Source organism: Coregonus lavaretus, assembly GCF_964263955.1.
Source record: "Coregonus lavaretus genome assembly, chromosome: 26".
Classification (NCBI taxonomy): Eukaryota; Metazoa; Chordata; class Actinopteri; order Salmoniformes; family Salmonidae; genus Coregonus; species Coregonus lavaretus.
This window is the reverse complement of record NC_140013.1, coordinates 20,353,922-20,380,351: the sequence shown is the minus strand read 5'-3', so window position 1 is coordinate 20,380,351 and position 26,430 is coordinate 20,353,922. Positions and strand designations below refer to the sequence as shown.

The following is a 26,430-nucleotide window of genomic DNA, read 5'->3' as shown; positions in this document are numbered from 1 at the left end:
GGACATAATTCATTTTCTTTCCATATTGTTTTATTTCATCAATGTCTTGAAGAGTGTTCATGTTAGCATGTCTGTCATATCACCAAATACAAAGTAACAGGTAGGTTTGTTATGAAATGTGTGTTGTGTTGTATAGTCAGGGTTAACTTGAATTGCACTTATTTTTCTCATTCAAATACACTTGGCAACAGTTCATTACCTACAATCAATTCAGTTTCATATAAAAAAAGAAACAAAATAACCATTTACAAAACCCCAACATCCATTCAGAAAACACACTCTCTCCATCTCTCTCTCACACACACACAAAGAAAGTAAAACAAACAGAAAAATAACTTAATTTCTCCCCCTCCCCTAAGATTAGCTGGCATCGCTACAATATTGATTATGTGCAACTGAGATGATAGCTAGGAGTCAGACACCCCTGTAGACTAGTGGTACTCCACCCTGGTCCTGAAGAACTACATGGTGTACAGGGTTTTGTTCCAGGTAAGCACTAACACACCTGATTCAACTAACCAGTTACTCAATAAGACTTCAATGAGAGTAGAATTGGGAGGGTTAGTGTTGGGATGGAACAAAAGTCTGCAGACCTTATACTCCTCATAACCAGGGTTGGTGACCACTGTTGTAGAGGAAGATGCCCTCCTCTCTAAACACTCTCCTGCCACTGTTGGATGCTTCTAGAGCAGAAGTTCTGCACCTTTTCAGTAATGTAGGGTTGCCATCTACCATAAGGATTTGATAGAATTATATCAGATGTACAAATAAATCACTAATGAATGCATGAAAAAAATTAACAGCAAAAATAGAGAAATAAAAGTAAATTACAACAAAATATACATCTATATGTTGCGGCCAATTATTAAAGCATGGGTAAGTAAGTTGCCATCTTAAAGGTCATTTTGAGATATGAAACATTTTAAACAAGCTGGTATGTGTGTAGAAAGTAAAAAGCATACATATTCTCTTTAAAATGGAAAAACATTTTAAGAAAACCATACATTTGTAATCTACAGTATTTGCATCTATTTCAATGTGCTTTCCCTGAACAATTAAATGGGGAATCATGTATTTGTAATTAACATACAGTGCTTGTAGTACAATGCATAGAGGGCCTTGTGCTGTATGTCCAAGATGGCACATGAACAAGCAGAGGGCAATAGAAGTGAAAACACATGCAGCCTGTGAACCTGGGCCCATTGTAAGTCTTCTGCTCTGAAAGAGTGCATCACTTAAAATACTCAAGACCCCTGGATGAATCCTGGAAGACTATTATGTCTTCCATACCACCTGAGTATTTAATGGATCACAGATTATAATCTGTACTAGACCATAATCTGGACGAGATTCCAGTATATTTACTATGCTTCTACTACAGCCCTAAAAGAGAGTGGCGTGTCTACCTCCACAGCAGCCAAGGCACTGTGTTTGATGCTCCCTCTGAAAGATTGGGTAACTGTACTGTGACATCATTGACAAAAACCTTGAGAAATTGACATTTCTTGAATCATTTCAAATTACTGTAGTTAGTATATTCATTGGTACTAGTTCTAAACATAAGTATCAAATAAATATATGGACAGGTTGATGAGTGGTTAGCTGCATAAGTGTGCATGTGTGTGTTGCGTGCATGAAAGAAAAAAAGGTTGCCCAGCTCCACTTGGCCTTTAGTGTGCACCCGTGAACAGAGCTAAGCAGGTGCTGATTTGGATGATTCGGCTTGGACACCAGCCATAGAGGACAGTTGTAGTCTCTGATGGGCTAGAGGAGGACAGGCGAATAGGACATGGGGAATCTTATAGGGACGGACAAGAACAAGTCCTCCCTGCTCCACCTCTTCCTCCCTTTCCCTCCAGTAAGGCAGAGCCACAGAGCACAATACCGGCCAACTCAACAGTCATAGGGAGGGGCAGTAGTAGTAGAGCAATTCAACAGTAACAGAGTGATGCTGAGACTCAGATTTGTCACTTTAAAATGTATGTCAAACAAAAACTTTACAACTCTATGCACTCTAACTATTACAATTTCCACTGAACATTTTACGAAAACACATTTACTTGAAGAACAGTGCAGATGCACATTTTGGTAAAAGAATGACGGCACAAACCGTAATTATTACTAAACTTTGCATCTGCATTGTTCTTCAAGTAAATGTGTTTTTGTAAAATGTTCTATGGAAATGGTTAAAAGTAGTCCTTGTGTATAGAGTTTTATGGTGTATTCAACTTTGCAATCATTGGTTTTTGAGTCTCAGCATCACTCTGTTAATGTGGAATTGCCCAGTACTAACAGGGTCGTATTCATTAGGGCACACCGTAGCAAAACGTTTTTAAACAAAAGAAAGCAAAAATAAGCGTTTCTTGACGTCCCCTGTTTCCGTTCGTTTGGTGCCTAATGAATACGACCCAGGTTGGCCGTGTATGTATGTATGTATGTATGTATGTGGGATCTCAGAGTTTGTCGGCGTTGGCGTAGAGTGTGTCCTCATCGCTCTCGCTCTCATCCTGGAACTCATTGGAGAGCAGGGACTTCTTGGAGCCCATGGAGGTGAGGCGTATCTCGTCCTCGTAATCGTCACGGTGCTGCCGCAGCCGGTGGAAACCATCCTTCTGCTGGTTGGACTTAGCAGCGCACACGCACCAGATGATACAGGCTGTCACCACCAGGGCCGTCATGGAGGCCGCTGCAGGGAAGGACAGACAAGCATATACAGTGAGGGAAAAAAGTATTTGATCCCCTGCTGATTTTGTACGTTTGCCCACTGACAAAGAAACGATCAGTCTATAATTTTAATGGTAGGTTTATTTGAACAGTGAGAGACAGAATAACAACAAAAAAATCCAGAAAAACGCATGTCAAAAATGTTATAAATTGATTTGCATTTTAATTAGGGAAATAAGTATTTGACCCCCTCTCAATCAGAAAGATTTCTGGCTCCTAGGCGTCTTTTATACAGGTAACGAGCTGAGATTAGGAGCACACTCTTAAAGGCAGTGCCCCTGATCTCAGCTTGTTACCTGTATAAAAGACACCTGTCCACAGAAGCAATCAATCTATTAGATTCCAAACTCTCCACCATGGCCAAGACCAAAAGAGCTCTCCAAGGATGTTAAGGACAAGATTGTAGACCTACACAAGGCTGGAATGGGCTACAAGACCATTGCCAAGCAGCTTGGTGAGAAGGTGACAACAGTTGGTGTGATTATTCGCAAATGGAAGAAACACAAAAGACTGTCAATCTCCCTCGGCCTGGGGCTCCATGCAAGATCTCACCTCGTGGAGTTGCAATGATAATGAGAACGGTGAGGAATCAGCCCAGAACTACATGGGAGGATCTTGTCAATGATCTCAAGGCAGCTGGGACCATAGTCACCAAGAAAACAATTGGTAACACACTACGCCGTGAAGGACTGAAATTCTGCAGCGCCCGCAAGGTCCCCCTGCTCAAGAAAGTACATATACATGCCATCTGAAGTTTGCCAATGAACATCTGAATGATTCAGAGGAGAACTGGGTGAAAGTGTTGTGGTCAGATGAGACCAAAATCGAGCTCTTTGGCATCAACTCAACTCGCCGTGTTTGGAGGAGGAGGAATGCTGCCTATGACCCCAAGAACACCATCCCCACCGTCAAACATTGAGGTGGAAACATTATACTTTGGGGGTGTTTTTCTGCTAAGGGGACAGGACAACTTCACCGCATCAAAGGGACGATGGACGGGGCCATGTACCGTCAAATCTTGGGTGAGAACCTCCTTCCCTCAGCCAGGGCATTGAAAATGGGTCGTGGATTGGTATTCCAGCATGACAATGACCCAAAACACACGGCCAAGGCAACAAAGGAGTGGCTCAAGAAGAAGCACATTAAGGTCCTGGAGTGGCCTAGCCAGTCTCCAGACCTTAATCCCATTGAAAATATGTGGAGGGAGCTGAAGGTTCGAGTTGCCAAACGTCAGCCTCGAAATCTTAATGACTTGGAGAAGATCTGCAAAGAGGAGTGGGACAAAATCCCTCCTGAGATGTGTGCAAACCTGGTGGCCAACTACAAGAAATGTCTGACCTCTGTGATTGCCAACAAGGGTTTTGCCAACAAGTACTAAGTCATGTTTTGCAGAGGGGTCAAATACTTATTTCCAAATCAATTTATAACATTTTTGACATGCGTTTTTCTGGATTTTGTTGTTGTTATTCTGTCTCTCACTGTTCAAATAAACCTACCATTAAAATTATAGACTGACCATGTCTTTGTCAGTGGGCAAACGTACAAAATCAGCAGGGGATCAAATACTTTTTTCCCTCACTGTCTACAGTGCATTTTGAAAGTATTCTGACCTCTTCCCTTTTTCCACATGTTGTTACGTTACAGCATTATTCTAAAATGGATTAAATAAATACAAAAATCTCAATCTACATACAATACCCCATAATGACAAAGAGAAACAGGTTTTTAGAAATTTCAGCAAATGTATTAAAAATTAAAAAACTAAAATACCTTATTTACATAAGTATTCAGACCCTTTGCTATGAGACTCAAAATTGAGCTCAGGTACATCCTGTTTCCATTTATCATCCTTGAGATGTTTCTACAACTTGATTGGAGTCCACCTGTGGGAAATTGAATTGATTGGACAAGGTACACACCTGTCTATATAAGGTCCCACAGTTGACAGTGCATGTCAGAGCAATAACCAAGCCATGAGGTCGAAGGAATTGTCCGTAGAGCTCAAAGACAGGATTTTGTCGAGGCACAGATCTGGGGAACGGTACCCAAAAAATTCTGCAGCATTGAAGGTCCCCAAGAACACAGTGGCCTCCATCATTCTTAAATGGAAGAAGTTTGGAACCACCAAGACTCTTCCTAGAGCTGGCCGCCCGGCCAAACTGAGCAATCGGGGGAGAAGGGCCTTGGTCAGGGAGGTTACCAAGAATTCGATGGTCACTCTGACAGAGCTCCAGAGTTCCTCTGTGGAGATGGGAAAACCTCCCAGAAGGACAACCATCTCTGCAGCATTCCACCAATCAGGCCTTTATGGTAGAGTGGCCCGACGGAAGCCACTCCTCAGTAAAAGGCACATGACAGTCCACTTGGAGTTTGCCAAAAGGCACCTAAAGGACTCTTGGACCATGAGAAACAAGATTTTCTGGTCTGATGAACTATTTGGCCTGAATGCCAAGCGTCACATCAGGAGGAAACCTGGCACCATCCCTACGGTCAAGCATGGTGGTGACAGCATCATGCTGTGGGGATGTTTTTCAGCGGCAGGGACTGGGAGACTAGTCAGGATCGAGGGAAAGATGAACAGAGCAAAGTACAGACAGATCCTTGATGAAAACCTGCTCCAGAGCGCTCAAGGCCTCAGTCTGGGGTGAAGGTTCACCTTCCAACAGGACAACGACCCTAAGCACACAGCCAAAACAACAGAGGTGTGGCTTCAGGACAAGTCTCTTAATGTACTTGAGTGGCCCAGTCAGAGCCCGGACTTGAACCCAATCTAACATCTCTGGAGAGACCTGAAAATAGCTGTGCAGCGACACTCCACATCCAACCTGACAGAGCTTGAGAGGATCTGCAGAGAAGAATGGGAGAAACTCCCCAAATACAGGTGTGCCAAGCTTGTAGCATCATATACCCAAGAAGACTCAAAGCTGTAATCGCTGCCAAAGGTGCTTCAAGAAGGTACTGAGTAAAAAGTCTGACTACTTATGTAAATGTGATATTTCAAATTTGAACAACCAGTTTTTATTTGGCATTATGGGGTAATGTGTGTAGATTGAAGAGGGGGAAAAAAAACATTTAATCAATGTTAGAATACGGCTGTAAGGTAACAAAATGTGGAAAACGTAAATGGGTCTGAATACTTTCCGAATGCACTGTACATGAGGCAGAGGCACAAAACAAACATATGTCCTAAAGACCTACAGCATTTAACTTATTCACCTTGTCATACTCCCTACAATAGTCCCTGGGCCGACTAGGTGAAAAATCTGTCGATGTGCCCTTGAGCAAAGCACTTTACCCTAATTGCTCCTGTAAATCGGTCTGGATAAGAGCATCTTATTTTTTTAAGTCATTGTCTGCAATCATCTGGCAACATTACACAAAAGGTAACATCTCCACAAAACACATTTCTCCTCATGCTTACCTGCAGTAGCCACAACAAACTCCCGGGGCAGGCCAAAAATGCGGTTGTCCATGTCAAACTCAATGATGATGGACGTGGCGGCTTCATATGACGACACAACCACCTCCTGCCGTTGTTGCTGGTAGCCATCAGCCACAGCCTCTATGTTGTGGTTTCCTGGTGCCAGCAGAGCATGGAAGTAGCCTCCCTCTGCAGTGAACACCCTCACACCCCCGTTCAACACTATCATGGCCCCCACGATGGGCTTCCCACTCTTATCCTTCACCATGCCACGCACACCTTTATGGACCTGAGAGAGAGACAGAAACACAGATTGAATGTAAAGTACACAGAACAAAAAGTAAGTAGCCTTGTCCGAGCCAGAACGGCCGATAGGGCAGGAGCCTATATCCTGTTACTGTAGCGTAAGACAGCTTGATGTACAGTACAAGTACACACCCTGAACAGGACGCTAGCAAAGATTTGTATAACTAAACCCAGATAGACCACAGCCCGTCGTTTAAAATGGGAACAAATGAGTCAAAGTGGGTGAAATCAGTCTCATTGTTCTATCTGTGACGTTAGTCTATCGCAGGAAGACAGACTATCACTAGTCTATTACATTAAGTAATATTATTTTAATTAAATCTGCGGTGGCAATATTGACACATGTATGCCATGTACGCATTCAATAATGTATCAAACAAATGCGTTTGATAAGTAACCAATCAGAGTGCCAAAATGCATGAATTAATTATTATCAAACACACTCAATAACTCTTATCAACGTGTTTGTGAACTTATTTCATGCATTTGTATCACATGACCCCAGATCAGAGGTCAAGGGTATTACTGACCTCCACCAGCATGCTGAGCAGTGCCTTCCTGTTCTCAGCCCACAGCGTGGCCAGCTGCTCGGCCGGGGGGAACAGACAGCAGCCTGTATACACCGTGATCTCTGGACAGTGGCCAAAGTCCACACTGAAGTCCTGGAACACACAGACAGACAGACATACACACAGATCAGAAGAGGCATATTGATGACCAATAAATATAGTCCTGTCCTTCCAGATGCCTCTTTGGGCCCGGGTTGACAGAACAACCCTCCTCCTGTGAGAGGTATAGCATTAGAACGCAGGGGTTGATGAAACATACCTTCATGCTGCCCATGTGACTTTGTCTCTCTGCTGCCCTGAGTACTCCATCTGGGATGTTACCCACTGGGGAGAGAGGAGGAGAAGAGGAGGCTGAAACAGAGGAGTCAATAGATATATAGAAGCTATCTTCTTTTCCAATTCAAAACTTCATTTTAATTCAGTCTATAGGTCACAATGGTCTATTTGTGGTGCTGTTGGTACATACTTTGGCCATTGCTTGGACATCCTGTATCCCCCAGGTGCATCTTGGGATGGTTTCTGGCGTACACATTGGCCAGGTACTTCAAAGTTTCCTCATTTTCAACTGAAAAAAAGTACACGATTAGTTAACTATTAATTTTCCCACTAAAATATTCTATTTGGAGCTCCATGCTCCTACCTGGCTGTACAGGCTTGTCGTAGGGGTAAGTAGCCAACAGGGAGCCTCCATCCAGGGCTACAGAGAGTGTGAAGCCCCTCTCTAAGATCAGGTCCATCACTGCCCTGGTCTCTGGCTGAGCCATCACCACGCGCTGGGAGGCATTACCTACAGCAGCAGCACACACAGACACGATACCATCAGACATGTAAGGGCATGCAAATACACACACACACACAACACACAAACATCTCCGTCTATCCAACAACAGCAGGTACTGACCGAAGAAGTCAGTGTCCAGATCTTTCCCGTGTGCGTTGGTCATGCCCACAGTAGAGGTGCACTGTTTCTCTCTGGCCAGCTCTCGTCCATCTGGGTTGATGGAGGGAAGGATGACGATCCGCGTCTCGTTTATCAACTGTGGAGAGGAGAAGAGGGAGAAGGATAAAGAGGAATGCTGGATAAACAGGACAGCAGTGATATTTAATGGGAGCTTTTTTATTTTACAACGTCTCTAAACTGTTTAGAAAGTGTGGTAGATCACAAAATCCACATTTTATGAATATTTAGCCATTTCAAGGCAACACAACTGTGCAAGGGTGTGAATAATTTCACTAGGCACTGTAGTTATGATTGGAGTAGTAAAACCATCTCAGTTAAAACATCTCACCCTGGTAATGGTGGGGTTCTTGCCATAGTTGATGCAGAGGAAGGCAGCGAACTCCAGCAGGAGCTCTGTGCCCACGGGGGCGTTGCCATGGATACCTCCCACCAAGCGGATCTTGGGCTCGGCCGTTTCAGGCTCGTCTGGTTTGTTGGAGATCTCCAAGGCCCAGATGGTCCTGTACTCCACACTCTGGCCCAAACTAGACACAAAAATGTATTTTATTATCAGTTCCACTGTAGATAATATGGAATATGGTTACCTAGCAGACTCTTCTGCATAGAGATGTAGACCATAATTCAAACCATTTGGAGGAGAGGTTTTGAGGTTAGCCATTAGGGGTACAGGGGGGCAGGTAGCCTAGCGGTTAGAGCGTTGGGCCAGTAACCGGAAGGTCGCTGGTTCGAATACCTGAGCCAACAAGGTGAAAAATCTGTCGATGTGCCCTTGAACAAGGCACTTAACCCTAATTTGCTCCATGGACGCCGTACTACTATGGCAGACCCTGTAAAACAATACATTTATCTGGTGTATGTGATAATATATATACCTTTTTTTTTTTACATGACAAGTAAAATTATTTTGATGAAGGGCAGTTACACTAGGGGTTAGAGGTCAGTGTTTACCTGTGCAGGGCGTGACATTTGATGAGTTTAGCTAGGAGGTCATAACTCAGGCCTACCTATGTAGGGAGGTGATCTTGGGGAAGTTGAGCGTCAAACCCCTCAGGAACTCAGACAGCTCCTTGTAGCGTCTGTATCTGAAGCTGCTCTCTGTGGCAGTACTCTGAACCAGCTGCTCCAGCCCCTGGCCCAGAGACAGGTCCTTAATGAAGCTCTGGAACACCTCCTCTGCAGGGTCCTGGGTGGCCCTGGGGTCCTTGGGGGCCTGGCCTTTGGGCTCCGAACGCACCCGTGTCAGCCGGAAGTCTACCAGCTCCACCCCCTCCTCTGGCACTGTGGCGTAGATCTTTACCGAGTTGTACCTGAGAAGACGGGGAGGGAGGGTTAGGGTATAGAAGGTTGTTCATTCTAGCTGTTCTGTTTCTGTGGGTTAGGGTGTGGTTACCCTGCAGATAAATAGGGTTTTTTGGACCGGTCTTGGGTCTACATTTTAAACAAACCCTCTAATTTATCTCAGTTACTACTATGGTCCTGTCGCTCACCCCCGTGCGGAGGCTGTGAGGTGGTACGTTCCAGGGACCAGAAGTCTCCAGTATTCTCCATCTAGGTTGGTTGTGATTGGATGATCAATCTCCTCCACCGTGATGGTGGCATTAGGGATGCCTGTACCATCTTTAATGTCTATCACCATGCCCTTCACTCCTCTGTGGACCTGCAGAGGCACACACACACACAGGATGATTACCTCAAATTGAAGTTGGTGCATTTGAGACAAAATAAGTAGGTAAGACAAAGGGAAAGAGAGAAATTATATGTAAAAAATAAATACAATTGAGTTAGTGAGAGAGTGTGATTAAGAGAGAGAGTGAGTGAGAGTGAGTGAGGGTGATGAATGAATGAGAGCGTAGTGAAGGACAGCATGTAAGTATGCTGACCTGGTGGATGTACTGCAGTAAGGCTCTGCGGTTCTGGTCCCAGTACAAAGGCAGGTGCTGGGCTTTAGGGTACTTCACACAGCCCAACTCTATGGTCACCTCAAAACAGTTAGTGTTCAGGTAGTTCCAGTCCTGCATCCCACCTGGCGAGAGAACACAAAGAGAAGTCAGATACACACGCACAGGTGCGCACAGACACACAAATTCTTCCTCTCAGTGTGTGTATTGGCATGGGAGGGCACGTACCGGGAACATTGTACCAGTTGGCGCCGTTGGTGATGCCGTCCTCAAAGAACTCCGATGGGTAAAGGTCCTCACAAGGGTGCCCTTTGTGCATCAGAGCATTTTCCTGGACACACATCAAAAAGGGCAAATGCAATGCAATACAAACAGCAGAATTGAAACAGTAAACGTATCTTCAACTGTCCAGTGGTTCTATTAACAGAATAAAAATAATTTACAACTGTATAAATATATTCATTAAAAAGTGACATTAATGGACTGATATAATGACCGAAATTGTTTGTTGAAGTCCACTGACCTGAGAGTAGGCTCTGGCCACCAGTTTAAAGACCTTGTCATCAGGACACTTGCTGTACTCCGTACGTCCCTGCTTGTCATCATCATATGGGTAGTTGACCACCAATGACCCTGTAGTGGGCAGAGAGGAAATATGCAATGAGAATACAGTATATTACTAAAATAATAAAGCTGTCTTCCAAAGTGGGCCAATATGTCGGTGGCAGGCCAATATACAATTTTTATAAACATTGGAAAATGGGGGCGCTTAGGGCTTACCCCCATGTAGGTTGGCTGAGAGCACGAAGGGATTATTCTTGAGCCACTTCATCACAGCGATGGTCTCTGGCTGCCTGGGTTCAGTGATGGTAGTAAACTGGTCAGGGAAGTTACGGTTCAGGTCAAAGTTGTTACTGTTGTTGCGTCCTGTGTACCCTCTGACATCACCTGCGAGAGAAAATGAACAGAAAACAATACAAATACATTGCACCCTAAATACATTATATCTATATCTCAATTAATTATACAAAGACAACTGAAATGGATAATTCTGATGTCACAGTACCAAAACACATATTTCCAGGGCTTATTTTAATAATAGGGTAGTTACACCTTAAATATTTCCCCTGTTGATCAACTTCCTGTTTATAAAGCGCTGGGGAAAACAGCAGCACAACTGCCTGAGCTAAAACTAGACCTATGTAAGAGGAAGTGTGAGAAAATCTACAGGGCAAATAAGGAAGCTAGGCAGCAAAAGAGAAGAAATTCCATTCAGAATTATTTCAAGGTCTCAGTCTGACAATTGACATACAGATAGTTTCTGCTAGCATATTCAAGTTATTTGAATCGGACACTTGTTTTTGTTCACAGCCAGACAGTTACTTACCGCTAATCATGTTAAATGCCTTATTTTAGGGCTACACTGCATTTTTCTTCACCTGGCATGTGTACAGGCAACATTTTCACAAATAGACCCCCCCCCCCACACACACACACACACACACACACACACAAACACTTCCCTCTCTTACCCTCCCTGGCGATCTCATAACCATCTGGGTTCATGGAAGGCATGATGTGTATCCGGGTCGTGTTGACCAGCTGGGTGACCTCAGGGTCGCTGCCATAGTTACGGCACAGGTACTCAATGAGGTTGAGGAGCAGCTCGCGTCCCACCACCTCGTTCCCGTGCATGTTAGCTATGTACTTGAACTCTGGTTCACCTGAAGGAAAGGGGAGAAAAGAGGCGGAAAAATAAAGAAAAAAGTGTTAGACTGCTATTAAAAAATAGTGCAGAGTCGGCTGAGAGAGAATGAGGGCGGCAGCCTCCTGAACAAATTCACACTCAATTAAACTAAAGCACTCCATTCATTCCTTATCCTTGCAGTGCCATTTCAAGGCCACCAAAATATTGAAAAAACACAACGCTGTAATGGACCTGCTGATACGAGTGAGTACCCCACATTCAAAAGGATATGAAGCTACTAGATCATTGAGCTGAAGCAATAATATCAGGATCTTTTTAAGGAAGAAAACAGCAGAACTGCTATTTTTCTAGACTATGAATTTCAGTGTTTGAACACAATCCAGTTACTGTAAGAAGTTAGATCATCATAAACCAAACAACCATAGATTGAAGGCCTCAATTTAGAGCTAATAGTCTCTTCTGGAGCTCCAGTCACACCAAATCACATCCATACCTGGCTCGTGGACGGTGGGGTTGTCTGATATCACCATGACGTAGAGCTCACGGTCCTCTGCTGACTTCCCAATGGAGTAGAGATGAGCGATGGAACGGAACCCGTTGCTGTACCTGTTGTGTTGAAAGAACAAGGCTTTTTCACATTTTATTCAAGCTCTCACATCCTAACATTACTTGCTAGCTTAATATTTTAAATGCTTCACTGCAAAGGCTATAACACAAACATAACAGTACCTGCGCAGGAACAGCTCCATGTCATTGTAGTGGTGATGGCGGAAGTCCTGTGGCTGGATGGGCTGGTGCTCAGGCTGGGCTGGGGGCTGAGCCTCCTGGGGAGTGGAGCTCTCGTTGGCCACAGAGGTCCCCATCTCAGAGGTGGTGCTGGAGGTCTCGATGGTGGTGGAGTCAGGGTCAGAGGTTGTGGTAGGGACGGTGGTAGTGGTGATGGTGGGGGTAAAGGGTACGGTTATGCCAACTGTGGGTTCATTTCCCAGTGGTGCCAGGGTGAAGTTGAGCTCGGTGGCCTTGCCCTCCACCACTTGAACCCCAACTACTGTCATGGACATGTACCTATGAAGACCGAGACATTGAATATGTTTATTTTGTTGCAGTTAAAATAAAATAAAACAAAACATTTCGTAATGCAAAAAACTAAGTGAAACCCCTGTGCACAGCAGTGCGTCTACATCCAGGTGATATATTTGAAATGTATTTCACCAGGAAGTGTCAGGTAACATGGGAAAGTACCAGTAACAGGGGAAAATATCTTAGAGGAAATTAAGCTCTAAGATGTACATTTACTTCCTGTAAGAAAACACCACACAAATCAGTTCCAAGAAAAACAGACAGGAACTAAAATCAGGAGTAGAGTATGCTTCTTTCGTTAAATACTTTATTTTCTGTACACTGTGCCTGCAAGTTACTGTAGCAACAATAGAGGAGCTCATTCCTCCAGCAGTACTTACCCCGTGGCTATAGCTGAGACGTTGTATGTCCCAGGGAGCAGCAGGCGGTAGTAGTCACCAAACTGGGCCGTGGTCAGGTTATGGTTGATGCCTGCCACCACGATCCTGACATCAGGCAGCGCTGTCCCATTGGCAGCGTCCTTCACATAGCCTCTCACTCCAATGTGAACCTGGGAGAGAACAGGATAAAGTCAGAAGAGATCTCAAACACTGTTCCTATTGCCTCAGTAGCTGGGAACAAAAGAAGCTCAAATCACTAAGTGCTGCCTAGAACTAATTAACTACTGCAAACGGATGTCAAGACGGAACAATCTCTTCAATTAAAATAAATAAATAAATAAATAAATAAATAAATAAATAAATAGAGTGCAGTAGTAAGAACCGGAGAGTAATACTACGGATATTCATATGTGCAATGAAATTATGTGTATGATAGTTTGAAAGTTTGAGTGTGACACTGTCTTGTGAAAGCCTACCTGCTCCAGGTAGGCAATGAGTGACTCCCTGTTGTAGTCCCACTCTTTCTTTAACTCGGAGGCCGGGGGAAATTTACAGCAGCTCAGTTCTATGGTGATCTCCAGGCAATTTCCATTCAGGTAGTTATAGTCCTGCATGCCTCCTGAACAGGGATTACAAATTGTAGTTTATGTCAATAATTTTTCATGCAAACATTTCAATGTCTCTCTGCTTCAAAACCACTCAAGAAGACATCCATATCACTTTTGGAAGCACAAACTAAAGAAAGTGGGCAAGCATACAAAATAAACTGTCAAAAGAAAGTGTTGACTCAATCTCTTCTGTTTAGGTCATGAAAGCAACAGCATGAACACAGGCCTAATGCTTTGGATCAGGAATGTCCTTAAAATCTACACCAAACCCAGGATATAGGTGAAAGGTGTAGATCAATCCAAAGTGCCTCTGGCAAAGGAGAGCAGAGCAGGCTGTGGCCAGCACTAGCCTTTCCTCCAGTCCAGGGCTGCCTGGTGGAGGAATGTTTTTGATGTGGCCTGGTGCCACCTGCCACCCAGACAGCGTTCCCAGGTTGCACTCAGCACAGAGCCAGACAGCAGGCCGGCAGTAGGCCTCTGGAGAGTGGCCATGACTGGGTGGGCGCTGTAACCCAATAAGGGTTTCCGTTTGGAAAATGTGGTGCCGGACATTTAACCGACAGCATTTTAAATGTACCGGACATTTGAGAAATGTACTGGACCCATATGCATTGGGTGTGTAACCGTATTATGGCGTCCATTCACGGTGCTCAGAATGACAGAAATCACATTTTGATTATGGTAATTAATATTAACAGAACATGCAAGACGAGGATGCAACGATGTGTGGTCCATCTTATTGAAATATGATGCACACTTTGAAGATGTTAGAATAACTGTCCACATTTACTTTTCCTCTACCAACAAGATAAGTAAGGAACAGCAAAATTACTAGCCAACGTCAATCTACCATAGTACCCATAGTAGAAAAGTTTACCTAGGCCTATTGTATTGGTCAGCTTGTCGAGAAAGAAATAGTCTATTCCAAACTGACTCTGGGACAGTTGTGGGACGATAGAGCCCAAACTCATCCAACCAGTAGGCCTAGGCTACATAAACAACACGTTAAAAAGCAATGAGTCTGATGCAACAGATCAGAACATTTAGCTGAACATTTTGATAAACTATTATTTCTTCACATTATAAGCACAGCAATGCGCACAAGGCAGTAGTGCAAATGTTAGTTCCATAATGCAATTAGCGGGACAACTGTTGTCAAAATTGCACCGCACACGCGAGCAGTTTCATGTGACAGATGAAAATATCAGTTAGAAATGTAGAAAGAGGGGAGATCTAATATGCAACAACTAGCATGGGATGCTAATATGACTAGGATTGCGCCTTTGGCTACTGGATAACGAAAGAAAGTTGATGTAAAATAATTGCCTCCACGGATATGGTCAGATTTTGTCTAGGCAACTTTGAAGCAAGGTAAGAGATGCCTCATAATATGTAGTAAAACTTTCAGGTTTCAAACAATTAAGAATATGTTTTCAAAATGCATAGTGGTGTGTGACGTGCTGATGAAGCCTGCCTTCCATTGCCTATGCATTTGCTGTTTGAGATGATGTAGTAGCAGCTCTCGCGCTGTCTGACAGATTCTGCACTCAAAAGCTTTGTATCTCTCTATGCTTTGCGAGTGTGATAAATAAGATACAGTGCATTCTGAAAGTATTCAGACCCCTTGACTTTTTCCACATTTTGTTACGTTACAGCCTTAATCTAAAATGTATTAAATACGTTTATTTCCTCATCAATCTACCCACAATACCCCTAATGACAAAGCAAAAACAGGTTTTTAGAAATTTTTGCAAATGTATTAAAAATTTAAAACTGAAATACCTTATTTACATAAGTAATCAGACCCTTTGCTTTCAGACTCGAAATTAAGCGTTGATCATTGATCATGCTTGAGATGTTTCTACAACTTGATTGGAGTCCACCTGTGGTAAATTCAATTGATTGGATATGATTTGGAAAGGCACACACCTGTCTATATAAAAGGTCCCACAGTTGACAGTGCATGTCAAGAGTAAAAATCAAGCCATGAGGTCAAAAGGAATTGTCCATAGAGATCCAAGACAGGATTGTGTCAAGGCACAAATCTGAGGAAGGGTAAAATGTGAATTCATATTTTTTTATGTGCACCGCACCGCTCGCAAGTGCGGTGCACTTTTGACAACAGTTTTCCCGCTAATTGCATTATGGAACAAACATTTGCACTACTGCCTTATGCGCATTGCTGCGCTTATAATGTGAATAAATAATAGTTTATCAAAATGTTCAGCTAAATGTTCTGATCTGTTGCATCAGACTCATTGCTTTTTAACGTTTTTTTTTTTAATGTAGCCTATGCCTACTGGTCAAAAGTTTGGACACACCTCATTCCAGGGTTTTTCTTAATTATTTACTATTTTCTACATTGTAGAAAAATAGTGAAGAGATCAAAACTATGAAATAACACATATGGAATCATGTTGTAACCAAAAAAGTGTTAAACAAATCAAAATATATTTTATATTTGAGATTCGTCACATAGCCAACCTTTGTTTTGATGACAGCTTGGCACACTCTTGGCATTCTCTGAACCAGCATCACCTGGAATGCTTTTCCAAAAGTCTTGAAGGAGTTCCCACATATACTGAGCACTTGTTGGCTGCTTTTCCTTCACTCTACGGTGGGAAATACACATGCAGAGATCATCCGTTCACCCACACCGCATCTCACAAAGCCACGGCGGTTGGAACCAAAAATCTCAAATTTGGACTCTAGACAAAAGGACACATTTCCACCGGTCTAACGTCCATTGCTCGTGTTTCTTGGCCCAAGCAAGTCTCTTCTTCTTATTGGTGTCCTTTAGTAGTGGTTTCTTTGTAGCAATTCGACCATGAAGGCCTGATTCACACAGTCTCCTCTGAACAGTTGCTGTAGAGATGTGTCTGTTACTTGAACTTTGGGCTGCAATTTCTGAGGGTGGTAACTTTAACTTATCCTCTGCAGCAGAGGTAACTCTGGTTCTTCCATACCTGTGGCGGTCCTCATGAGAGCCAGTTTCATCATAGCACTTGATGGTTTTTGCGACTGCACTTGAAGAAACTTTCAAAGTTCTTGACATTTTCCGTATTGACTGACCTTCATGTCTTAAAGTAATGATGGACTGTTGTTTTTCTTTGCTTATTTGAGGTGTTCTTGCCATAATATGGACTTGGTCTTTTACCAAATAGGGCCATTTTCTGTATACCCTCTCCCCCTTGTCACAACACAACTGATTGGCTCAAAACACATTAAGAAGGAAAGATGTCATCAAGACAAAGGTTGGCTACTTTGAAGAATCTCAAATATTTGTTTAACACTTTTTTGGTTACTACATGATTCCATATGTGTTATTTCATAGTTTATGTCTTCACTATTATTCTACAATGTAAAAATTAGTACAAATAAAGAAAAACCCTTGAATGAGTAGGTGTGTCCAAACTTTTGACTGGTAATATATATACACACACAGTTGAAGTCGGAAGTTTACATACAGTTAGGTTGGAATCATTAAAACTCGTTTTTCAACCACTCCACAAATTTCTTGTCAACAAACTATAGTTTTGGTAAGTCGGTTAGGACATCTACTTTGTGTATGACACAAGTCATTTTTCCAACAATTGTTTACAGATTATTTCACTGTATCACAATTCCAGTGGGTCAGAAGTTTACATACACTAAGTTGACTGTGCCTTTTGTAGACCTCCACAAGTCTGATTCATCCTTGGGAGCAATTTCCAAATGCCTGAAGGTACCATGTTAATCTGTACAAACACTAGTACGCAAGTATAAACACCATGGGACCACGCAGCCATCATACCGCTCAGGAAGGAGACACGTTCTGTATCCTAGAGATGAACGTACTTTGATGTGAAAAGTGCAAATCAATCCCTGAACAACAGCAAAGGACATTGTTAAATCAAGATGGCGTAGTAGTGCGGTCGTGTTTGTGTTGTGTCGTCGTGTAAATAGCCAGTTTTTTTGGTCTTTTATTCATTATATATATATATATATATATATATATATATATATATATATATATATATATATATATATATATATATAGACACACACAAACATCTCACTTTCTATCCTTTAACTAAATATACTTTCCTGCACCCCGCCTCACCCAATGTGGAACGGATTCTATTATTTCTTTATTTTTATCAAGAACCTACGGCTGAAACTAGCCAGCTAACTAGCGGGCCGGACCTAGCGGGCCGGGGCTAGCTGAAGTGGTTTCAACAGGCTTCCCGTTGCGACGACCACGAAGATCCATCTGCTAGCCCCGGCCCGCTAGCACGCCCAATCAACAGCCGTGCCTCCTGCTCGCCTGTGTTTTAGCAGCCTACGATCTGCTCCCGGACTTACTTAGTGCTGTTCACTGAACCTTATGATCACTCAGCTACACAGCTAATGCCTGCTGGACTGTTCCTTTACACGGTACCCCATCCTGTTTATCTGTTTAGCCTCAGCCCAAACTTTCGTCGCCATTACCAGTTGTTGTCTTAGCCCTCTCGAATAACACCTATGATTGCGTTATGCCTCTCTCCTATGTCAATATGCCTAGCCTATTGCTGTTTGGGTTAGTTCTTATTATACAATTTCACTGTAGAGCCCCAAGTTCAGCTCAACCAGCCTCAGAGAGCTCCTTTGTCCCACACCCCATACACACGGAGACCGGCTCAATCGGTCTCCCATGGGGCGGCGCACAATTGGCCCAGCGTCGTCCAGGGTAGGGGAGGGAATGGCCGGCAGGGATGTAGCTCAGTTGGTAGAGCATGGCGTTTGCAACGCCAGGGTTGTGGGTTCGATTCCCACGGGGGGGCAGTATGAAAGAAAATAAATAATTATGTATGCACTCACTAACTGTAAGTCGCTCTGGATAAGAGCGTCTGCTAAATGACTAAAATGTAAATGTAAAATGTACCTCCAGTGATGCTCTCTCTTTCATAGTTACCCAATGCTTAGGTGTACCTCCACTGTACTCATATCCTTGTCTGTCCATAATGCCCTGAATCTATTCTACAACCCCGGAAATCTCCCCCTTTTATTCTCTGTACCAAACGCACTAGAAGACCAGTTCTTAAAGCCTTTAGCCGTATACTTATTATATTCCTCCTCTGTTCCTCTGGTGATGTAGAGGTTAACCCAGGCCCTGTAGCCCCCAGTATCACTCCTACCCCCCAGGCACTATCATTTGTTGACTTCTGTAACTGTAAACGCCTTGGTTTCTTGCATGTTAACATCAGAAGCCTCCTCCCCAAGTTTCAGTTATTCACTGCGTTAGCACACTCTGCCAACCCTGATGTTCTAGCAGTGTCTGAATCTTGGCTTAGGAAGGCCACCAAAAATTCAGATATTTCCATCCCGAACTACAACATTTTCCGTCGAGATAGAACTGCCAAAGGGGGGCGGAGTTGCAATCTACTGTAGAGATAGCCTGCAGAGCTCTATCATACTATCCAGGTCTGTGCCCAAACAGTTTGAACTTCTACTTCTAAAAATCCACCTTTCCAGAAATAAGTCTCTCACTGTTGCCGCTTGCTACAGACCCCCCTCAGCCCCCAGTTGTGCCCTGGACACCATATGTGAATTGCTTGCCCCCCATCTATCCTCAGAGTTCGTACTGCTTGGTGACCTAAACTGGGATATGCTTTACACCCCGGCCGTCCTACAATCTAAACTAGATGCCCTCAATCTCACACAAATTATCAAGGAACCTACCAGGTACAACCCTAAATCCGTATACATGTGCACCCTCATAGATATCATCCTGACTAATTTACCCTCTAAATACACCTCCGCTGTCTTCAACCAGGATCTCAGCGATCACTGCCTCATTGCTATATGATGTCAAGCAAAGCGGCACTGAGTTTGAAGGTAGGCCTTGAAATACATCCACAGGTACACCTCCAATTGACTCAAATGATGTCAATTAGCCTATTAGAAGGTTCTAAAGCCATGACATCATTTTCTGGAATTTTCCAAGCTGTTTAAAGGCACAGTCAACTTAGTGTATGTAAACTTCTGACCCACTGGAATTGTGATACAGTGAATTATAAGTGAAATAATCTGTCTGTAAACATTTGTTGGAAAAATTACTTGTGTCATGCACAAAGTAGATGTCCTAACCGACTTGCCAAAACTATAGTTTGTTAACAAGAAATTTGTGGAGTGGTTGAAAAACGAGTTTTAATGACTCCACCCTAAGTGTATGTAAACTTCAGACTTCAACTATATATATATATATATATATATATATATATATATATATATATATATATATATATATATATATATATATATATATATATAGTTGAAGTCTGAAGTTTACATACACTTAGGGTGGAGTCATTATACATACATACAGTGGGGAAAATAAGTATTTAGTCAGCCACCAATTGTGCAAGTTCTCCCACTTAAAAAGATGAGAGAGGCCTGTAATTTTTAGGTACACGTCAACTATGACAGACAAAATGAGGAAAAAAAAAATCCAGAAAATCACATTGTAGGATTTTTAATGAATTTATTTGCAAATTATGGTGGAAAATAAGTATTTGGTCAATAACAAAAGTTTCTCAATACTTTGTTATATACCCTTTGTTGGCAATGACACAGGCCAAACGTTTTCTGTAAGTCTTCACAAGGTTTTCACACTGTTGCTGGTATTTTGGCCCATTCCTCCATGCAGATCTCCTCTAGAGCAGTGATGTTTTGGGGCTGTCGCTGGGCAACACGGACTTTCAACTCCCTCCAAAGATTTTCTATGGGGTTGAGATCTGGAGACTGGCTAGGCCACTCCAGGACCTTGAAATGCTTCTTACAAAGCCACTCCTTAGTTGCCCTGGCTGTGTGTTTCGGGGCGTTGTCATGCTGGAAGATCCAGCCACGACCCATCTTCAATGCTCTTACTGAGGAAAGGAGGTTGTTGGCCAAGATCTCACGATACATGGCCCCATCCATCCTCCCATCCTCCATGCTTCACAGTTGGGATGGTGTTCTTGGGGTTGTATTCATCCTTCTTCTTCCTCCAAACGAGTGGAGTTTAGACCAAAAAGCTCTATTTTTGTCTCATCAGACCACATAACCTTCTCCCATTCCTCCTCTGGATCATCCAGATGGTCATTGGCAAACTTCAGACGGGCCTGGACATGCGCTGGCTTGAGCAGGGGGACCTTGCGTGCGCTGCAGGATTTTAATCCATGACGGCGTAGTGTGTTACTAATGGTTTTCTTTGAGACTGTGGTCCCAGCTCTCTTCAGGTCATTGACCAGGTCCTGCCGTGTAGTTCTGGGCTGATCCGTCATCTTCCTCATGATCATTGATGCCCCACGAGGTGAGATCTTGCATGGAGCCCCAGACCGAGGGTGATTGACCATCATCTTGAACTTCTTCCATTTTCTAATAATTGCGCCAACAGTTGTTGCCTTCTCACCAAGTTGCTTGCCTATTGACCTGTAGCCCATCCCAGCCTTGTGCAGGTCTACAATTTTATCCCTGATGTCCTTACACAGCTCTCTGGTCTTGGCCATTGTGGAGAGGTTGGAGTCTGTTTGATTGATTGAGTGTGTGGACAGGTGTCTTTTATACAGGTAACGAGTTCAAACAGGTGCAGTTAATACAGGTAATGAGAGGAGAACAGGAGGGCTTCTTAAAGAAAAACTAACAGGTCTGTGAGAGCCGGAATTCTTACTGGTTGGTAGGTGATCAAATACTTATGTCATGCAATAAAATGCAAATTAATTACATAAAAATTACATGTGATTTTCTGGATGTTTGTTTTAGATTCCGTCTCTCACTGTTGAGGTGTACCTAGGATAAAAATTACAGACCTCTACATGCTTTGTAAGTAGGAAAACCTGCAAAATCGGCAGTGTATCAAATACTTGTTCTCCCCACTGTATATATCTCATATTTTTTTTTTTTTATTGGCCAAAAGCCGGCTATTACTGGCTAACGGAACCCAATAGAAGTAGGAAACTCAACTCTCTTCCTCACACACACACAAACAAACAAGGCTAAGTCACTCTGCAGCCTCTACACAGACACAATCCAGCGTGCAAATGCATGCTAGTGCGCATAATCGCGCGCACGCACAAACCCACCCACACACGAGACAAACATCACAAACAACAAGACCAGCTCTTTTATGTGAATGTGTGAGGCCTACCAGCCTCAGGTTAGAAATGCTGCTGTGTGCATATTATATCAGACAGCACGATGTGGGCAAGATACAACACAGCCGATTCAGCATTTACATAATCAAACGACACACACACACACACACACACACACAGCAGAGACAGCTAGCGTGGCTGATAGTGATTTAGCCAACTACATGACGTGGCTCTAATACAGGAATCTTCAGAAGGTATTTGACACAGACAGGAAGAGGAGGGGAACAGGAGGGGGAGAAACGGAGGGGAGAGGAAGCGAGTGTCCATCCATCCATCCTCAGTGAGTGGCTGTAATCACTTACCATGCACCAGATAAAAAAGTAATCTCCAGTAAGGCGGCTGTTTAATCCACACACATCAGGGTTGAATCTGTGCTTGTTAGGCTAGTTCTCACTGCGAGAGGAAAGGTATCAGAAAGCACTGAGTAAGCCCTTACTAACACAGTACTGAGTCAGCCTCGGACAAGCCAGAATACAAGCCAGAGTGGTACATGCAGCTGTTAAACATCGTCTCAAATGGCTGCATCACTGTGACTGCCTGAACTGCAGATTGATTCTGGGTTCTGTGGTTTTGGTTGACTGGTAAAGAGTTTAGAAACCACAAGACAGTTGTTTGGCGGGTTATTTTAAATCTATTTGATGCCAGGCCTAATGGTGGCAGCATAGCACAATTTATATTTCTACCTTTTTAAAATGGGGTTAATGGAGTTCTCATAGTATTTTGCTTGGGTCATGGTAGGGGCAATATTACTACACTTGTTGGACTGCCTTGCATGGCTGTTAATTGGCAGGGTGTGTGTCAGCACCAGTCTAGTTGTGCTAAACTGACAGCTGTGGTAAAACAGATCAACAGGGCAGTGCCCTTTGTGAGCCTGTACTTTAGGGATGTTAGTTAGGGCGGTTCCCAAGGGCTAAGTTCCATATGGTGACACCAGCAGGGTGCAACAGGCCTAGTCTAGGTCTCTGACAGTGACTATGGACACTGGCAAATAACATTAGCATGAAAAAGACTATACATTTACATTTTACATTTTTAGTCATTTAGCAGACGCTCTTCTCCAGAGCGACTTACAGTTAGTGCATACATTATTTTTTATTTTTCATACAGTGTGCATTGTAACAATGCTCGAATAATAGTAATCTTAGTGACTTTTTCGTGTTTAACAATTTGCCCGGCAGCACCTTTGATGTGTGTTTCATATGACAACGTCATATTAGACAATATCTGACAATAACAGGGTGGTGTACATAATAAACTGGCCAGAGTGAACAAACAAGATATTTGGTTTACTTGTCCCAATGCGATACCATGGACATAACTATGTTGTATGATTTAGGGATGTAGCTCAGTTGGTAGAGCATGGCGTTTGCAACGCCAGGGTTGTGGGTTCGATTCCCATGGGGGGCCAGTATGAAAAATAAAAATGTATGCACTCACTAACTGTAAGTCGCTCTGGATAAGAGCGTCTGCTAAATGACTAAAATGTAAATGTAAAATGTAAGAATAAGAAAGGGATATAGAAGATTGACTTTATTTAGTGATTTTGACACCTTTTAGAGACTAGTCAACATTTGCTGTTCGGTCACCAATCAAAGCAAAGTAAATAGCCTATTCGCCCGACTCCATGGCTGGCTATATGAAAGCTGAAACACGCAAAATAAAATAAATTAAAAATGTGCCACAAAACAGTAATTAAGTGGATTTCAACTCATCGTTACCACTTACAATACATGGGACGTGTTCACTCACAGGAGATGATGAAGGCGCATCATGCCCTCCCTCCTCCGTGAAAAGAAATTCAACTGCAGCCAACCACAGCACACAAAAATAACACAGGTACGAAGAGGAGGGACAGAAAGCAGACTGACAAATCAGCAGTTTCCAGTTCATCGCTCGTTTGTGACTGACAGGCTTTGTGACTGACATCCTGTTGTTTTTACAGTAATTTACTGGCAGCCAGTTAAATTCTAAAGAAACTTAGGTTTAGAACTACATTACTGTAAACTCCCAGGGAATTTTTGTGCAGTTGATTTCCATGTAAAAGGGCCCATGAGCACCAAGTTTATAGGAGCATGTCAAATTGGGTGTCAAATGAAAGCGAAGAGTAAAACAATGTTTTTAATTAAGGCAAAGTTTGGACAAACCTCCTCATTCCAGGTTTTATGTAATTTTTTTTACTATTTTCTACATTGTAGAATAATAGTGAAGACATCAAAACTATGAAATAACACCCAAAAAGTGTTAAATCAAAATTTATTTTATATTTGTGATTCTTGAAAGTAGCCACCCTTTACCTTGATGACAGCTTTGTACACTCTTGGCATTCTCTCAACCAGCTTCATGAGGTAGTCACCTGGAATGCATTTCAATTAACAGGTGTGCCTTGTTAAAAGTCATTTTTTGGAATTTCTTTCCTTCTTAATGCGTTTGAGCCAATTAGTTGAGTTGTGACAAGGTAGGGGTGGTATACAGAAGACAGCCCTATTTGGTAAAAGACCAAGTCCATATTATGGCAAGAACAGCTCAAATAAGCAAAGAGAAAATGACAGTCCATCATTACATTAAGACATGAAGGTCTGTCAATCTGGAACATTTCAAGAACTTTGAAAGTTTCTTCAAGTGCAGGCACAAAAAACATCAAGCACTATGATGAAACTGGCTCTCATGAGGACCGCCACAGGAATGGAAGACCCAGAGTTACCTCTGCTGCAGAGGATAAGGTCATTAGAGTTAACTGCACCTCAGATTGCAGCCCAAATAAATGCTTCACAGAGTTCAAGTAACAGACACATATCAACATCAACTGTTCAGAGGAGACTGCGTGAATCAGGCCTTCATGGTCGAATTACTGCAAAGAAAGCACTACTAAAGGACACCAATAAGAAGAAGAGACTTGCTTGGGCCATGAAACAGGAGCAATGGACATTAGACCGGTGGAAATCTGTCCTTTGGTCTGATGAGTCCAAATTTGAGATTTTTGGTTCCAACCGCTGTGTCTTTGTGAGACGCAGAGTAGGTGAACGGATGATCTCTGCATGTGTGGTTCCCACCGTGAAGCATGGAGGAGATGGTGTGGGGGTGCTTTGCTGGTGACACGGTCAGTGGTTTATTTAGAATTCAAGGCACACTTAACCAGCATGGCTACCACAGCATTCTGCAGCGATACGCCATCCCATCTGGTTTGCACTTAGTGGGACAATACAATATTTTCAACAGGACAATGACCCAAAACACACCTCCAGGATGTGTAAGGGCTATTTGACCAAGAAGGAGAGTGATGGAGTGCTGCATCATATGACCTTGGCCTCCCCAATCACCCGACCTCAACCCAATTGAGATGGTTTGGGATGAGTTGGACCGCAGAGTGAAGGAAAAGCAGCTAACAAGTGCTCAGCATATGCGGGAACTTCCTCATGAAGCTGGTTGAGAGAATTCCAAGAGTGTGCAAAGCTGTCATCAAGGCAAAGGGTGGCTACTTTGAAAAATCTGAAATATATTTTTATTTATTTAACACTTTTTTGGTTACTACATGATTCCATATGTGTTATTTCATAGTTTCGATGTCTTCACTATTATTCTACAATGTAGAAAATAGTAAAAATAAAGAAAGATGAGTAGGTGTGTCCAGACTTTTGACTGGTACTGCATACATGTTCAATCCTAAAAATGTGGAATAAGCAAAGGATTTGATTTCTTGTCAAACAAATTGAAAACGGGTCTTAGAAAAAGTCTACCAGAAAGTCTTTAAAAAATGTTTTAGAAATACATCAAACATTATAATGTTGAAGTAAAGACCCCTGCCAACTAATATCAACACATAATAAGTCAGGAAAAAAATATTCTGCCTTGTGTAAGTGTTTTTACTGATATTTTGTTTATGAATTAGTAAGTGATTCAAACTTGAAATTCTGTTACCAAATCGGTAACAGAAGTTCAGATTGTAAAAAAACATGGTAACGGAATTTCTGCTATTGAATTGGCCACAATGCGAAATCATAGTAGTCACAAACTACGGTTGGGTCACCTGCTTCTGTCCTCACCTGCTACTGTTATGTTCAGCTGATAACTGTTTTCTTTCTCTTTTTGTCATCTGGTGGTCAAAACAAGAGTGTGAAAAGTCTGGACTACCCCTCCCTTTCTCTCTCTCTATCTCCAATTAATGTCACCTCTCCCGGCTCTTACACCTACCCATGAGACCACTCTCTTTCCATTTACTGTAACCAGCATCCTCACCCACTGAGCAACACCGGACGTCGATGGACGTTGAAATTTGGTCAGTCCGCCCTGGCCTTGATTTCAACGTCCAGAGCCATCATTTTTTGGTCTGGTCCGACCAGCCTTGATTTCAACTTCCACAGACATCTGGACCGGCCTTCATTTGGCCCAAACATAGACGTCCATGATTGGTTCAGATTTGGTCTGGATCAAATCTGAATGAAGCATAGACGTCTATGTTTCACAAGTTTGGACAGAACAGTACCGTACAGAAGAGCACAGTAGAGTACGGTAAAGAAAAGTATAGTTCAGTACAGTAGAGTAGAATAGTGGAGTACAGTACACAGTTGAGCACACTAGAGTTGAGTACACTATAACGTACTGAAGTATACTCTATTGAACTGAAC

General features: G+C 42.8%; 1 protein-coding gene across 2 annotated transcripts in view; it reads right to left on the bottom strand.

Annotated features, from left to right (window-relative positions):
* Positions 1-17: 17 nt before the first annotated feature.
* The window catches only part of LOC311101637 (carboxypeptidase D-like), a 36,353-nt gene continuing 9,940 nt past the window's right edge, over positions 18-26,430 (bottom strand). Inside the window, exons 3-21 of one of the 2 annotated variants that reach the window (XM_084142773.1) lie at positions 13,524-13,666; positions 13,048-13,217; positions 12,317-12,652; positions 12,081-12,193; positions 11,412-11,603; positions 10,660-10,827; positions 10,403-10,512; positions 10,108-10,210; positions 9,862-10,004; positions 9,469-9,638; positions 8,986-9,288; positions 8,310-8,505; positions 7,922-8,057; positions 7,661-7,807; positions 7,487-7,585; positions 7,280-7,371; positions 6,982-7,113; positions 6,146-6,434; positions 18-2,686 (exon numbers count right to left, since the gene is read on the bottom strand). In XM_084142773.1, the coding sequence (XP_083998899.1) occupies positions 2,454-2,686; positions 6,146-6,434; positions 6,982-7,113; positions 7,280-7,371; positions 7,487-7,585; positions 7,661-7,807; positions 7,922-8,057; positions 8,310-8,505; positions 8,986-9,288; positions 9,469-9,638; positions 9,862-10,004; positions 10,108-10,210; positions 10,403-10,512; positions 10,660-10,827; positions 11,412-11,603; positions 12,081-12,193; positions 12,317-12,652; positions 13,048-13,217; positions 13,524-13,666 (3,275 nt within the window). In that variant the 3' untranslated portion in view covers positions 18-2,453. The remainder of the gene's footprint in view (positions 2,687-6,145; positions 6,435-6,981; positions 7,114-7,279; positions 7,372-7,486; positions 7,586-7,660; positions 7,808-7,921; positions 8,058-8,309; positions 8,506-8,985; positions 9,289-9,468; positions 9,639-9,861; positions 10,005-10,107; positions 10,211-10,402; positions 10,513-10,659; positions 10,828-11,411; positions 11,604-12,080; positions 12,194-12,316; positions 12,653-13,047; positions 13,218-13,523; positions 13,667-26,430) is intronic. The other variant, XM_084142772.1, reaches the window with a different exon arrangement.